At 51.1% G+C, this 14,311-nt stretch overlaps 1 protein-coding gene across 1 annotated transcript in view; it reads right to left on the reverse strand.

Moving 5' to 3' along the window:
• TAF4B (TATA-box binding protein associated factor 4b) overlaps positions 1-1,657 on the reverse strand; it is a 54,655-nt gene extending 52,998 nt beyond the window's left edge. The window contains exon 1 of the mRNA XM_054724312.1: positions 1,085-1,657. Within this exon, the coding sequence (XP_054580287.1) occupies positions 1,085-1,400 (316 nt within the window). The 5' untranslated portion in view covers positions 1,401-1,657. The remainder of the gene's footprint in view (positions 1-1,084) is intronic.
• Positions 1,658-14,311: the final 12,654 nt, after the last annotated feature.

The raw sequence follows: 14,311 nt of genomic DNA on the forward strand, positions 1-14,311 counted from the left end.
AGAACATCAGCTACAAGAGAGACCCCATCGTTTCGCTAGGCGGATGCTGAAATCTTTTCAGTCAAATGCCTGGACTTCTTCACCACTGTGGCCTGTCAGAGTTCCAGTCCTGCTGAGCAAAATTAGCAGAAGAGTCCGCTCCAAAGGGTGTGCAAGGAGCTCCCTCACCCCCGCAGTTCCAAGAGACTTTCAGTTGAGGAAAGCGAGTCAACACGCAAACATCCTTTATCGAATCTGTAACAGGCAATGATCGGAGCACAGCCTCTGCATAAATCATGGGGAGCAGGCCCTGGGGGCAAAGGGGGCTCGGCTCAGGCCCTGGGGTCAAAGGGGGCTCAGGCCCTGGGGGCAAAGGGGGCTCAGGCCCCGCTTCCAAGAACTCCGGTGCGTGCTCTCACCGCGTCCTTGGCCCCCACCGGCAGCGCCATCCACTCCGGGCGCCGGGAGCAGCCAACGCGCGGACATTAACTGTCCGGCTCCCATGTGAAACCCTCTTCCGTCCTAACACCCCAGGAACCTTCCAATGTGTGTGGGTAGGTCAATGGCCCTTTCTGACCTGACACACTCAGCCCGGCCGGCAGGAGCAGGCCTCGGCCGGAACGCGCTGCCCGCTTTCAGCGGGTGAGAAAGCTCCCAGGACGGGGGACTCCCAGGGGCTCTCCCGGCCGCGAAGCCGGCCCAGGGCCCCGCAGGGGAGGACGGGTCCTCTCGGCGGGGCTTTCCGTCAGCTGCCCTCCAGGAGGCGCCATCGGGGCCCTGAAGTCCCTGTCCCCGCGGCCGGGCGACGGCGACCCCGCAGGGGGACCCACCTACCTGGGGGCAGCGGCCACCCCGCAGGGGGACCCACCGGGGGCAGCGGCCACCCCGCAGGGCACCCACCCACCCACCTGGGGCAGCGGCCACCCGCAGGGGGACCCACCTACCTACCTGGAGGCAGCGGCCACCTCGCAGGGGGACCCACCCACCTGGGGCAGCGGCCACCCCGCAGGGCACCCACCCACCCACCCACCTGGGGCAGCGGCCACCCCGCAGGGCACCCACCCACCCACCGGGGGCAGCGGCCACCCGCAGGGCACCCACCTACCTGGGGGCAGCTGGAGGCTGGCGGGCAGCTGGATGGTGGCGGCGGCGGGGGCCTTCACGGCGACTATCTGCGCGGCGGGCAGCGCGCTGACAGGAGCCACCTTGGCCCCCAGGGTCCCCACGGGCGGCCGCGAGGGCTGGGACGCCGCGGGCTCCACGCGGACGTGGACGGGAGCCTTCGTCACGGCGCCCGGGGCCACGGAAGTGCCCTCCGCCCGGACCGGCCGCGCCCCGGCCGGCGCGCCCGTCAGGGTCCCCGAGGAGCTCACGCCGGCGAGGGGCGCGGGGCCGGCCGGTTCCGAGAGGCCCGCGGGCATCGCGGGGGCTCAGCGGCCGCTGCGGCGCCGCCGGTCCGGGAGCGCGGGCGGGCGGAGGCTGGTCCCGCGGCGGCCGACTCCGGGGAGGATCCGGCGCCACAGCATCTCCGGGGGGAGGCGCGGGGGCCGCGGCACGCGAGTCACTGACAGGCGCCGGCGGGGGCGCGGGACACTCGCGCCCGGAGCTCCCTGCGGCCGCGGGACCCCGCCGGCGGCGCTGTCGGCTCCGCCGCTCCCTCCGCACGTGCGACGGCTCCGCCCGGCGCCTCCGCCTCGGTCCCGCTGCCGAGAGCCCGGCGGCGCGGCTCCCGAAGGGGCGTGGGCGAGGCGCTCACCGCCGGCCGCACTCGGCGCCGCGGCTCCCCCGCCACAAGTTTCAAACCCGCACGCGAGCGACCCCCGCCCGCCGCACGCTCCGCGCGGCCCCCGCCGGCCCTGTTTATAGAGCCACGCGGAGGCTCCGCGCACGCGCACCGTCCCCGCCCCGCCGCCCTGGGCTTTCCCGGAATCCGGACTCCTGATTGGCCGCGGCCTGGAATCGCGCTCGTGACGTCACTAGGGGCGGCGCCAGGGGCGTTAGCATCTTCCCCAGGATCCAGAGGGGGGCGGGGCGAGCGGGGCGGAGGTCCGGCGTGTGGGCGGGGCCAGCGTGTGGGCGGGGCCAGCGTGTGGGCGGGGCCAGCCGCGCACCTAAAGCGGCGGCCTCCGCCTCCGCATCCGCCTTCCCCTCCGCGAGGTCCCCGCGGCGGCGTGATCCTTAAAATGCCGGGATGGCCTGGCCGGTGCGGCTCAGTGGATAGAGCACCGGCCTGCGAACTGAAAGGTCCCCGGTTCGATTCCCGTCAGGGCACATGCCAAGGTGGTGGGCTCGATCCCCAGTGGGGGACTTGCAGAAGGCAGCCGATCCATGATTCTCTCTCATCATGGATGTTTCTATCTCTCTCTCCCTCTTCCTTCCTCTCTGAATCAATAAAAATATATATTAAAAAAAAAAAAAAAAAGCCAGGATGAGGCTCTCCACCGGCTGATACCTTATAAGCAAATTCACGGAGGGCTGGTTTTGGACAACAGGAACTCGGTAGTAAAAACTCACGCTTCCTCAGGGTTGTTCTGAGGGCTTTGCTCTAAGGCCAGAGCTAAAATTAACATTACAATCGACACGGTGAATGTCTTAAACGTCCTTTTCTTTTAAATGTTTAAGAACGTAGTAGAGTCCGTAAGACCTGCCTATTTTCATGTAATTTGAGTCGAGCTGCCCCCTAGGAAAATCCGCTTCCCTCTGCGCTGCTATAGACGTCTCCATCACCCCCAACTCACTCAGATTACTTCCGCCTCTGCCTCCTGGAAAACGGGGACCGTGTCTGCTGACTCGGATCTTAAGTGCAATCCTAGATATTCTTTGAATAAAAGTGCTCGTTGAATGAATCAATAATACAGTCCCGTGTGGATTTCTACAAGGAAGAGGTCTTGATTGCTGGCCGTTGTAATAATAGGACACGCTTATAGGAACTGACACTGAACTGAAAGGGATTCTGCAAGTCGACAGGCAACCTGAAGTTTATGGCTTCTAGTTCTCCCTCCATGCACAACCCAGTGGACAAGGGGCTCCGTCCTCACAGGCTGAGTCTCCCACACCCCAAGTCCAGACCAAGAGCCTATCTCATGAACAGACCATCGCATCCCTCAGTCCACGCAGACTTGCATGATCCCTTACCGCCTAGAAAACTCCTCCCGGTGGAGTTGCTGGGGTGGGAGGGGAAACTAAATGAACCGAGCACCTCTGAGTGTGCTGGTCACTAAGGGATACATTTCCTTGTTTCTTCCCACCCCCACAACCACCTCACCTTATGATGTGAAAACTGCATTTACAAGAGGGATTTCTCCAAGAAGTTGGATTCAAACCGGTCTGTATGATGTCAAAGGACATCTCTTTCCACTACTCCACAAATGTCTGATTCATCATACATCCCACACTGCCTCTGGCAAAATGCCTTGCGCACACAAGGTATTTAATAAATATGTGCTAAGTGAATTTATTCACGGAGCCAGGCACCATTTTCAGTGAAATGGATTTGAACGCCGGAGCTGCTCTTCACTAGCTGGGCAAACTGTTTAGCTTCGGCATTTTTCTCTCCAGAGAGGCTAGAGAGCTCAGTAAGTATTTGTGGGAAGAAGACGATGTTTGCTCTGAGAACGCTCCAGTTTCCAACTTCCGTTAGACCACCACCTTCAACTCACACGTTTTTCTTAGGTAGGTAGATAACCTCGAGCAAGCTACAAAGAGGCTTGGCAGGGAAAGTATACTTTTTCCCTTAAGGTGACCTAACATATTTTTCTTATAACGTTTTGTTTGCTTTATAGCTTGATTCACTGATGGGGATTTTAATTTTCCAGTTGCAAAGAACATGCTCCTTACTCAGCACAGAAACGACTGTCCTGAATTTGGAGTTTAGTGATAATTATGTTCACTACATTTCCTTCCTATAGAAGCATACTAATAAAGCAGGATATGTAGGAAGGCAACATGCATTTTATCCCTCTATGCAAGAAAAGAAAAAATGGCGAAGATTACAACTTGATTTTATTATGTTTATCTGTTAAAATATTGGTAAAATTAAAGATATTGAAAATTACGTACCCATTTACCTTATGGCCTAGGCCCGTGGTCGGCAAACTGCGGCTCTTGAGCCACATGCGGCTCTTTGGCCCCTTGAGTGTGGCTCTTCCACAAAATACCAAGGCCTGGGCGAGTCTGTTTTGAAGAAGTGGCGTTAGAAGAAGTTTAAGTTTAAAAAATTTGTCTCTCAAAAGAAATTTCAATCGTTGTACTGTTGGTATTTGGCTCTGTTGACCAATGAGTTTGCCGACCACTGAGCTAGTCCATTTGAGCTGCTGTAACAAAATACCATAGTCTGGGTGGCATAGAAACAGCAGAAATTAAACTCACAGTTTTGGAGGCTGGAAGTCAGATCGGGGTGCGGGCATGGCCAGGTGAGGGTCTTCCAGGTGAGGGCTTCTCCGGGTGACCTCGCCGGGAAGAGGGGGGAGGGGTGTTTCTGGAGCCTTTTAAAAGGTACTGATTCTAGTTACCAGAGCTCCTCCCTCGAGACCTAAGCGCCTCCCAAAGGCCCCACCTACTACTACGAAGGCCTTTGGGAATTGGGATTTCAATATTGAATTGCGGGGGAGGCGGGGGGGAACAGACATTCAGACAAAGCACCCTTAAAATGAAGGAGTGCATCATTAATTGTCCAAGAATTCTGCTCATCGATTCAGGCAATGAGAAAGAACTATGAACAAACAGAAAAGTTACACTTCCAACATTTCACTATTTTACACACACACACACACACACAGAGGCAAACACACACACACACACGCACGCACACACACAGGAACACAATTTAACTTGGGTGAAACCAAAGGCTAAGAGTATATTTATTGGGTAGACAATGCAAATTATTTTTATTATCCTTACGATTTTTCAAGCGCCTACAGTCTCTTCAGAAAGTCAATAAAAGCTTACTACTCTAGAATTTAAAGAGGAAACCCTCTTTACCTGTGCGATGAGACTCGCTGAAGAATCTGCCGGGGAAGACAGAACTATTTGGCTAAGACAGTCATGGCCTCACCTTCAAGTTCTGTGCCTGAATCTGTCCCCTGTCTGTGCTTCTGCATCGGAGCATCTAAAACTTCATTAAAGTTTTCTGCCACGGAACACACTCGCACAGCACCGCTCTGTCGTGTCTTTGCTCAAGGAATGCAGCTTAAACTTATAAAAAGTTTTGACTCGACTAATGAATTCCATTTTTAAATGTTAACATTTTTGTCATATTTTTACTTTTTTTAAAAAAAAGAATCTTCATCCAAGGATATGTTTATTGATTTTTAGAGAGAGGAAGGGACAGAGAGCAAGAGAAACATTGATCTGTTACCTCAGATACATGCCCCGCCCAGGGACCCAACCTGCAACCTGGGTATGTGCCCTGGCCAGGAACCATACCCACAACCTTTCGGTGCAAAGGGTGATGCTCCGACCATCTGAGTCACCAGCTGGGCCACTTTATTGTTTTGTTGAGATATAATTTGACATAACATACTAATTTCAGGTGCATAAGACAATGATTAATATGTGTATATAATGTGAAACCATCTGATTCCTTCATTAAAGTTTTAATGAGACTGAGTCACTTTTTTAATTTGTTAGTATTTAAAAGTAATGTCCCTATAAAGGTAGATACAACTGACTAATCCTAACAGAAGAGATCCATTCACACCAGGGAACACTAGTCAGTCATTAAGATTTACACTTGTAGAGGTACATTCATTGATATGGAAAAGTGATTATAGTGTATACTAGAGGCCCGATGCACGAAATTCATGGAAGAGTAGGCCTTCCTTCCCCCGGCTGCCGGCACCGTCTTCCCGCTGGCACCCGGGACCCGGACTTCCCTTGCAGCTCCAGCTTCGTCCGGAAATATGTCTGGTCTATTTAGCATATTACACTTTTATTATTATAGATTGTTAAATTTAAAAAGGTATAAAATAGTATGTAAAGTATGATTTCATTTTTTTGTAAATAAAAAAACATTTATCCAACAAGCAAGTAAATATATGTTCATAAGAAAATCTAGATTATACACCAAACTATTAACAGAGGACATCTCTGTTTAGAGACATTATAAGTGATCATTTCCTTTTTCTTTTTCTGTATTTTCTAATTTTTCTACAATGAATGAATAATATCTATATATCTATATATCTATATCTATATCTATATCTATCTATCTATCTATCTATCTATCTATATAAAACCCTAATATGCAAATAGGCCGAACAGCGGAAAAACCAAACAACCGGTCAGTATGACGTGCGCTGACCACCAGGGGGTGTGCACGGAACATGGTGGGTGTAGGCAGCAGGCGGCAGAGTACAGAACATGGTGGGCATTGGCCGTGGCGGGATGGTGGAGCAGGTGAGCGGGGAGCCAGACCAAGGTGGGGTGCCAGTCACTGTCATTGGAGCGAGCCTCTGGTGGTTACTGAAAATTCTTTGCTCCCACACGCCATGGTCCCAACGGGTGCTCGCACCCGCTGCTGGCGCCCAGCACCATCCCGATCGCTCAGCGCTATCAGTAGGTGTGAGCAGCGGCTGCCGTCCCGATCACTCCTCAGGGCTTCTCCACCTCCACCTGCTCCTGAGGGGCAATCGGGGCAGCAGCCTCTGCTCGCACTCACTGATGGCATGGTCCTGCTCGCACCCGCTGCTGGCGCCAGCCCCAGTTGCTCCGCGCCTTCAGCGGGTGTGAGTGGGGCTGGCGCCGTCAGTGCGTGGGAGCAGTGGCAGCAGAAGCGGGGCTCCAGCAGATAGGGGATCAGGGGCCTTGGTGGGAGGGCCCGGGCGGGGGTGCGGAGGATGGGCCAAGACCTGCCCCTGTGCCTACCACAGCCTCGAGGCCCACCGTTCCTTTCAAGGTGCATGAATTCGTGCACTGGGCCCCTAATTTTCATAATAAAATAATACAAGTTTTTTTTCTTAAAATATGTATTCTTAGAAACATTTATGTAAGTACAGCTAAGTACTCCCTAATTCTTCTTCATAGCACCCCAGAAACCTCCCTGAACTTCATGAAGCTGGGCAAATATATTAGCCGGCTCAAGCTAGGCCAAGCAGAAGCTTACTACAAACGCCACCTTAACCTAGAAGATGGGCCATTTTCTAAACGTGTGCGTGTTCACTTCCTTTTATTTCACATTAAGTGTAGAAAAGGAAATAAGACTGCTCAAGAAGCCATAATCCCAGAAATAATCTTTTATTTTCCAGAAGGTTCTGCAATCACAGAACTGTATACTTACATTGTCTGTTATAGCACTCTGTTTTCTTAGATGCTCCTCCACCACACCTCCCTTCAGTCAGTCATTCACATAACAAATGCTTATTGAACGCTTACTAAGTGCTTGACAATAGAGAATGTATCCACAAAAAAGGAAAAGACAGAAATCTCTGTTCCTGTGAAGCATACATTCCCGTGGAAAATGACAAAATGAAAATGCAAAAAATGACATGCGAAAGAACATAAACCAAGAGCATAGGGAATACTTTAGTATGTCGAGGAGGGAAGAAAAAGAAGGCAGTTATACTGGGCATGTGTACGTTTTTTAGCTTTAACCCTGAGTGAGATGCAGAGGCTCTGGGAGATTTTGTGCGGCAAAGTGACATCATCTGACTTATATTTTAACCTCACTCGGCTGCTGTTTGAACAGCCCCGAAGAGCAAGGACAGTTGCAGAGACAGTACTTAAGGAAGCTGCGGAAAGATCCCGCTGCGAGAGGACGGCTTACTCTAAGGCAGTGATGGGCAACCTTTTTTTTTTTTTTTAAATATATTTTATTGATTTTTTTACAGAGAGGAAGAGAGAGGGATAGAGAGTTAGAAACATCGATGAGAGAGAAACATCGATCAGCTGCCTCCTGCACACCCCCTACTGGGGATGTGCCCGCAACCAAGGTACATGCCCTTGACCGGAATCAAACCTGGGACCCTTGAGTCCGCAGGCCGACGCTCTATCCACTGAGCCAAACCGGTTTCGGCAATGGGCAACCTTTTGAGCTTGGTGTGTCAAACTTCGCCAAAAAACTGAGCATAACTCGGGTAGTGTGTCACTTTGAGGAAAAAACATTATTTCGCAAATGTTTCATCCTCAGGAGCAGCAAATGTTTCATCCTCGGCATGCGGCCGCCTCAGCGTGTCATCAGAAATGGCTACGCGTGTCAGTGCTGACACGCGTGTCATAGGTTCGCCATCACTGCTCTAAGGTAACACCATTGGAAGTGGTAAACAGTGAACAAATTCTGGGAATATTTTGAAAGATCCAACAGATTTTTCTGATGGATCAAGTGTGAGGTATAAGAGAGAAGGTAGGGGTGACTCAAAGGTTTCTGGCAAAGGTTTCTGTTCATTGGATTAGGGACAAGTGCTCTGAGGGTTGGGAAATTGGCTGCTCAATTTGAGATATTTTAATTTGAAATGCTTATTGATATACAAATAGAGTATGGAATAGGAGCTGGGTATGCAAAACCAGAGTTCAAGGAAGAGGTCCGGGCAGAATACACACACACACACACACACACACACACACACTAGGGGCCCAGTGCACAAATTTGTGCACCTTGAAAGGAAATGTGGGCCGCGAGGCTGCTTGGCCTCTCTCACCATAACCCCCGGTTCCCTGTCTGCTGGCAGCCCCGCTCTCGCCACCACCGCTCCCACGTGCTGAAGGCGCCGGCCCCGCTCGCACCCACTGACAGTGCAGAGCTATTGGGGCCGGCGCCAACAGCGGGTGCGAGTGGGGCCGGCAGCATCAGTGGGTGCGAGCGGCGACTGCCGGCCCTGATTGCCCCTCAGGAGCAAGGGGAGGTGGAGAAGCTCTGAGGGGCGACCAAGGCCGGCAGCTGCCTCTCGCACCCACTGACAGCGCCAAGTGATCGGGGTCGTTGCCGGGCGCCAGCAGTGGGTGTGAGCAGCAGCTCTGGTGCTGGCAGCGGGTACGAGTGCCGGGCGGGACTGCAGTGCACTAGAGCAAAGACTTTTCAGTAACCACCAGAGGCTCGCCACAATGACAGTGACTGGCGCCCTGCCTTGGTCTGGCGCCCCTGCTCACCTGCTCCACCATCCCGCCATGGCCAACGCCCACCATGTACTGCGCGCGCCCCCTGGTGGTCAGCGCACATCATAGCGACTGGTTGTTCAGTTGTTCCGCCTTTCGGTCTATTTGCATATTAGCCTTTTTTTAAAAAAAATATTTCTTTATTCGTTTCAGAGAGGAAGGGAGAGGGATAGAGATAGAAACATCAATGATGAGAGAGAATCATAGATAGGCTGCCTCCTACATGCCCCCTACTGGGGATCAAGCCCACAACCTGGGCATGTGCCCTTGGCTGGAATCGAACCTGGGACCTTTCAGTCCGCAGGCCGATGCTCTATCTACTGAGCCAAACCAGCTAGGGCCATATTGGCCTTTTATTATATAGGATTTTATTATATAGGATATGTATATATGCATATAGATGGTCTTCACAGCATATAGCTGTTATTTTCAATGCCATTGGGCTCAGTATGTTCATGGAGAAAGAATTTAAATGAAGAAGAGGCCAGAGTCCTAATCTAATCCATACCCCTCACTGTTTCTAGATTGATCTTCCTAAAATGCTAATCTACTTATGGAACTCTTCCACTTACAACTTTTTAACACCCTCCCATTATCCACAGGATAAAATCTCAAATAGCTATTATGGCACATAAGGTTCATTACCATCTGGTACCTGCTAATTTGCCCAAACACTCTTACTCATGGGGCACCTTCCATTGGCATTATAGATAACTACAGGAATTTCCCAATATCCTACACACTCAACTTCATCCTTTTCATACATTGTTTTAACTCCCTTCAATGTCCTTTCCCATCTGAAACTCATGGTCTACCTGGCCAATTTCTTTTTGGCATTCAAAAGCCACTAACTTGCCTGGCCAGCATGGCTCAGTGGTTGAGCACCAACCTGTGAACCAGGAGGTCATGGTTCGATTCCCACTCAAGGCACATGCCTGGGTTGTGGGCTCAATCCCCAGTGGGGGGTGTGCAGGAGGCAGTCGAACAATGATTCTTTCTCATCATTGATGTTTCTCTCTTTCTCACTCTCCCTTCCTCTCTGAAATCAATAAAAAAATATATATTTTAAAATAAACAAACAAAAACCCTAGCCAGTTTGGCTCAGTGGAGAGTATAGCCCTTGGAGCATTGATTCTGGTCAAAGGCATGTACGTCGGTTGCAGGCTCCATCCTGGCCCTGGTCAGGGCCCATGCAGGAGGCAACCAATTGATGTGCCTCTCTCACTTCGGTGTTTCTCCCTCTCTGTCCCTTCCTCTCCTTTCCACTCTGTAAAAATAAATGGAAAAATGTCCTCGGGTGAGGATGAATAAAATGATGTTTTATGAAGACAAGGATTTTTTTGTTGTGGTTCAGTGCTATCTCCCTGTAGCCTGGAGCAGTGCCTGGCGCATAGTAGGTGTTTAATACATTGTTTGGACTGGAGAAGTGTGTAGAGCATGAGTTTTTGTAGTACTGTTGTATTGATTAGATATAAAGTCCATAAAAATGTTGCATAAAAATGATATGCTTCCTAGTCTTGTTCTTTTAAATTTTTATTTTTATTGATTTCAGAGAGGAAGGGGGAGAGAGGGAAACATCAATGATGAGAGAGGATCATTGGTCAGCTGCCTCCTGCACGACCCACACTGGGGATTGAGCTGCAACCGGGGCGTGTGCCCTTGATAGGAATCGAACCTGGGACCCTTCAGTCCTCAGGCCGACACTCTATCCACTGAGCCAACCCGGCTAGGGCTAGTCTTGTTCTTTATATGTATTAAACCTCAAGTGGTTTAATTGCTTGATGCTTGCCTCTTTAAAACAAAAATATGAGGTTTCTTCCATACTTAAAACTTTGCATGGCTCCCCTCACTCCCTCCCCCAATACCTCCAGAGGAAAACCCCACCTAGAAGTCATGGCCCTGTTTGGCATCACTTCTGGCTACTTCCCTCTTCCCACATCAATCGTGTCTGTCACGACTTCACTCACTTTGTCATCTTCCTCAAGATGACCAGCAATGAGGGAAGGAGAGACTTGTTAAAGGGTTAAGTGCTAACCTTAGTAATGAAGCCAAGATGTCAGAGGCGCTGTTAGATGAGAGAACACGATAATGAACACTCGTTACCACCCACTCCTTAACATGTATGTCGTGTCAACTGTGGTGGAAGCCTCCTTCTCCTCCAACCATCCCGATTTTGCTCCCCCAAAAAATGTTTTCACTGGTTATTTAGAGAGGGAGGACGGGTGAGCGAGAGAGATAGAAACATGGATGGGCGGCCTCCTGCACGCACCCCACTGGGGATCAAGTTTGCAATCTGGGCATGTGCGTGACTGGAAATCAAACCATGACCTCCTGGTTCGTGGGTCAACGCTCAACCACTGAGCCACGCCGGCCGGGCTTGCCTTTTCATTTTGCTACATACGTGTGCACACAGCACACTGCACCTGGGCACGCTTCCATTCTTCTCACCCAGGGTGCTTCCTGAGGACAAGGGTCCGTTTTCTTAGCCGTTTCCCGCACTGCATGCCTCGGAGGTGCGATTACGGAACGCGGATAAGTAAGTGCAGGCGCGTCCGGGGCGGTGGGAGCCTAAGGAGCGGACCTGCACGTCTCCCACGCCCTGCACACCAGCACCGCCTCCCTCCGGGGCTCCAGCGCAACTCACCGTCCCGAATTGTGCAACCACCATTCCTGCTGCTCTAGGGCTTTACCTCAAACATTGTGTCTTTTGAACACGATGTGGCTTTGTGGTCTTGAAGCTGTCTAACCATTGCACGGGGCATCCCTCGCACCCGGTGCGTTTCTGCTCCGTGGGCTGAGAGCGAGCAGGTGCTCACGTGGAGCTGCAGAACTGGCCTCCCTGCCGCCGGGTGTGCTTCTGAGTGAATCACAGCTCCTCACTCATCTGCCTGCTGGTGAACGTTAGGTTCCTTCTAAATTTGTTGCTCACAAACAACGCCTTTGCACACAATTATCTGCGTGCACATACGCCCGAGTTTCTGTAAGTGGTTCTCAAAGTGGAATGGCTGGCTAAAGGGCATATACGCCTCTTTGACTTTACCAAAAATACATAGATTTTTTTAAATTTCCATTTTCAGGTAGATGAATTATCGATCTTTCTCTTAATGTTATCACGTTTAGTATCTTGTTTAGGAAATCTATCCTTACCCCCCAAATCTTAGTTACTTTTCTTTATTGTCTCCTAAAGGTTTTATAGTTTTACTAGTATGTTTAAGTCAACTCATCTGGAATTGGTTTATTGCTTTTAATGGTATGAAGTAAAGATCCAATGTTCTTTCTTTTCAAGTGGATAACCAGTTGTCCCATTACCATTTATTTTATTTTTTATCCTCTCCTGAGGACGAGAGAGAGAGAGAGAGAGAGAGAGAGAGAGAAAGAGAGAGAAAGAGAGAGAGAGAGAGAGAGATCCTTCCATACTTGCTTCAACCAGGGATTGAACCAACAACCCAGGTATGTGCCCTGACTGGGAATCGAACCCACAACCTTTTGGTGCATGGGACGATGCTCCAACCAACCGAGCTTCCCAGCCAGAGCAGTCAAACCTCTTTTCAGACAAGTCCGTATCTTGTTCATTCCTGGAACCCGGAGAAAGGCCTTCCCCTCGGGGGGAACAGGAGGGGAAGGACACTTCAAATCCCGGGCCGTCACCAGGTTGCCCAGGGTCAGACTCTGTTGCACAACTGACCTCTCTTCTCCCGGGAGCCCCGCTTTGATTGGCCAGGAGCGGACCCATCTCAGGGGCTCTGCGTGCAGCGTACCTCCCCTGACTGCTCTCTCATCACTACACGTTCACAGGGCCAGAGCCCGGGAAGTTGGTTTCTATACCAAGTGAGAGATTAGTACAGAGGCTCCTTGATTTACAATGGGGTTTTGTCCTGATAAAACCATCGTAAGTTGAAAACACTGTTAAGTCAAAATGCTTTTAATACACGGAATCTACCTAACACCATAGCTTAGCCTCGCCTCCCTTATCAGTGCCGTGTAATTATTTCCGGTTATTTTTTTTTTTTCAGTTACTCTATCTTCCTCACGCTGTTGCGCATCTTTGCCATCGTTATTCTGAACTCTCTATCAGATAAATTTCTTAGCTCCGTTTCATTTCTCTCTCCTTTTGGAGAATTCTCTTATTCTTTTATTTGGGGGTGTTTTCTTGTCTCCCAGTCTGGCTGCCTGTTTATTAGGTGGATCTGCTACGCCTCTCAGTCTCCAAAGCCGTTTCTTAGCCTCGCCGACCTGAAACCAGCTCAGAACACCTACATTCGCCTACAGTTGGGCTAAGCATCTGACACCATGAATACGAAGCAGAGTGGTCGCCGTTGACCCTGGCGGTTGCTGACTGACCCCAGACCGCGCTGCCAGCAGGACAAGGGAGTGTGTGTGCGGATCACTCGCCCGGGAAATATCAAAATCCAGAATGCCGAGTATGGTTGCTGTTGAGTGCGTATGGTTATTACACCACCGGAAAGTCAAAAATCCTAGGTTGGAAAAACAAACAAACAAAACAAATCGTAGGTTGAACCATCATAAGTAAGTCGGGGCCGAAACCGGTTTGGCTCAGTGGATAGAGCGTCGGTCTGCGGACTGAAGGGTCCCAGGTTCGATTCCGGTCAAGGGCATGTACATTGGTTGCGGGCACATCCCCAGTAGGGGGTGTGCAGGAGGCAGCTGGTCGATGTTTCTCTCTCATCGATGTTTCTAGCTCTCTGTCCCTCTCCTTTCCTCTCTGTAAAAAGTCAATAAAATATATTTAAAAAAAAAAAAAGAAAGAAAAATGCCTGATCCCACATTTAAAAAAAAAAAAAAATAAGTAAGTCGGGGACCATGTGTGGGTCATCCTCTCTCCTTCCTCTCAACACCTGGTATTTGCAAAAACCTGCAAGTTAACTCAGCTCCACAGCACGCAGGCAAGTCTCAGCAGCTGTGGAAACTGATGGACAGACGGGGGTCCCAGCCCTGCTCCCGACTGCAGTGAGTCACTGGGTGTAAGGTCTGCCTCTCACTCAGCGCGGTGACTGATCTACCCGAATACCACGTCTCCAGCATCCAGCATGGTGCCTGCGCCGAAAGCACTCCCCGTCCCTCAGCCAAGAGCAGACGTAACTTCAACACAGTCCGCCCGATGCGTGCCAGGCAAGAGGATCAGGCAATGCCAGGTCAGGGCCGGGCCCAGGGATGGGGCCCCATCCCATCCCGCCTGGGAGAGCATGCGCAGGCGTGTGGAGCGCCTCAGTGGGCGCTGATCCGA

The sequence above is a fragment of the Eptesicus fuscus genome, chromosome 12, assembly GCF_027574615.1.
Source record: "Eptesicus fuscus isolate TK198812 chromosome 12, DD_ASM_mEF_20220401, whole genome shotgun sequence".
NCBI lineage: Eukaryota > Metazoa > Chordata > Mammalia > Chiroptera > Vespertilionidae > Eptesicus > Eptesicus fuscus.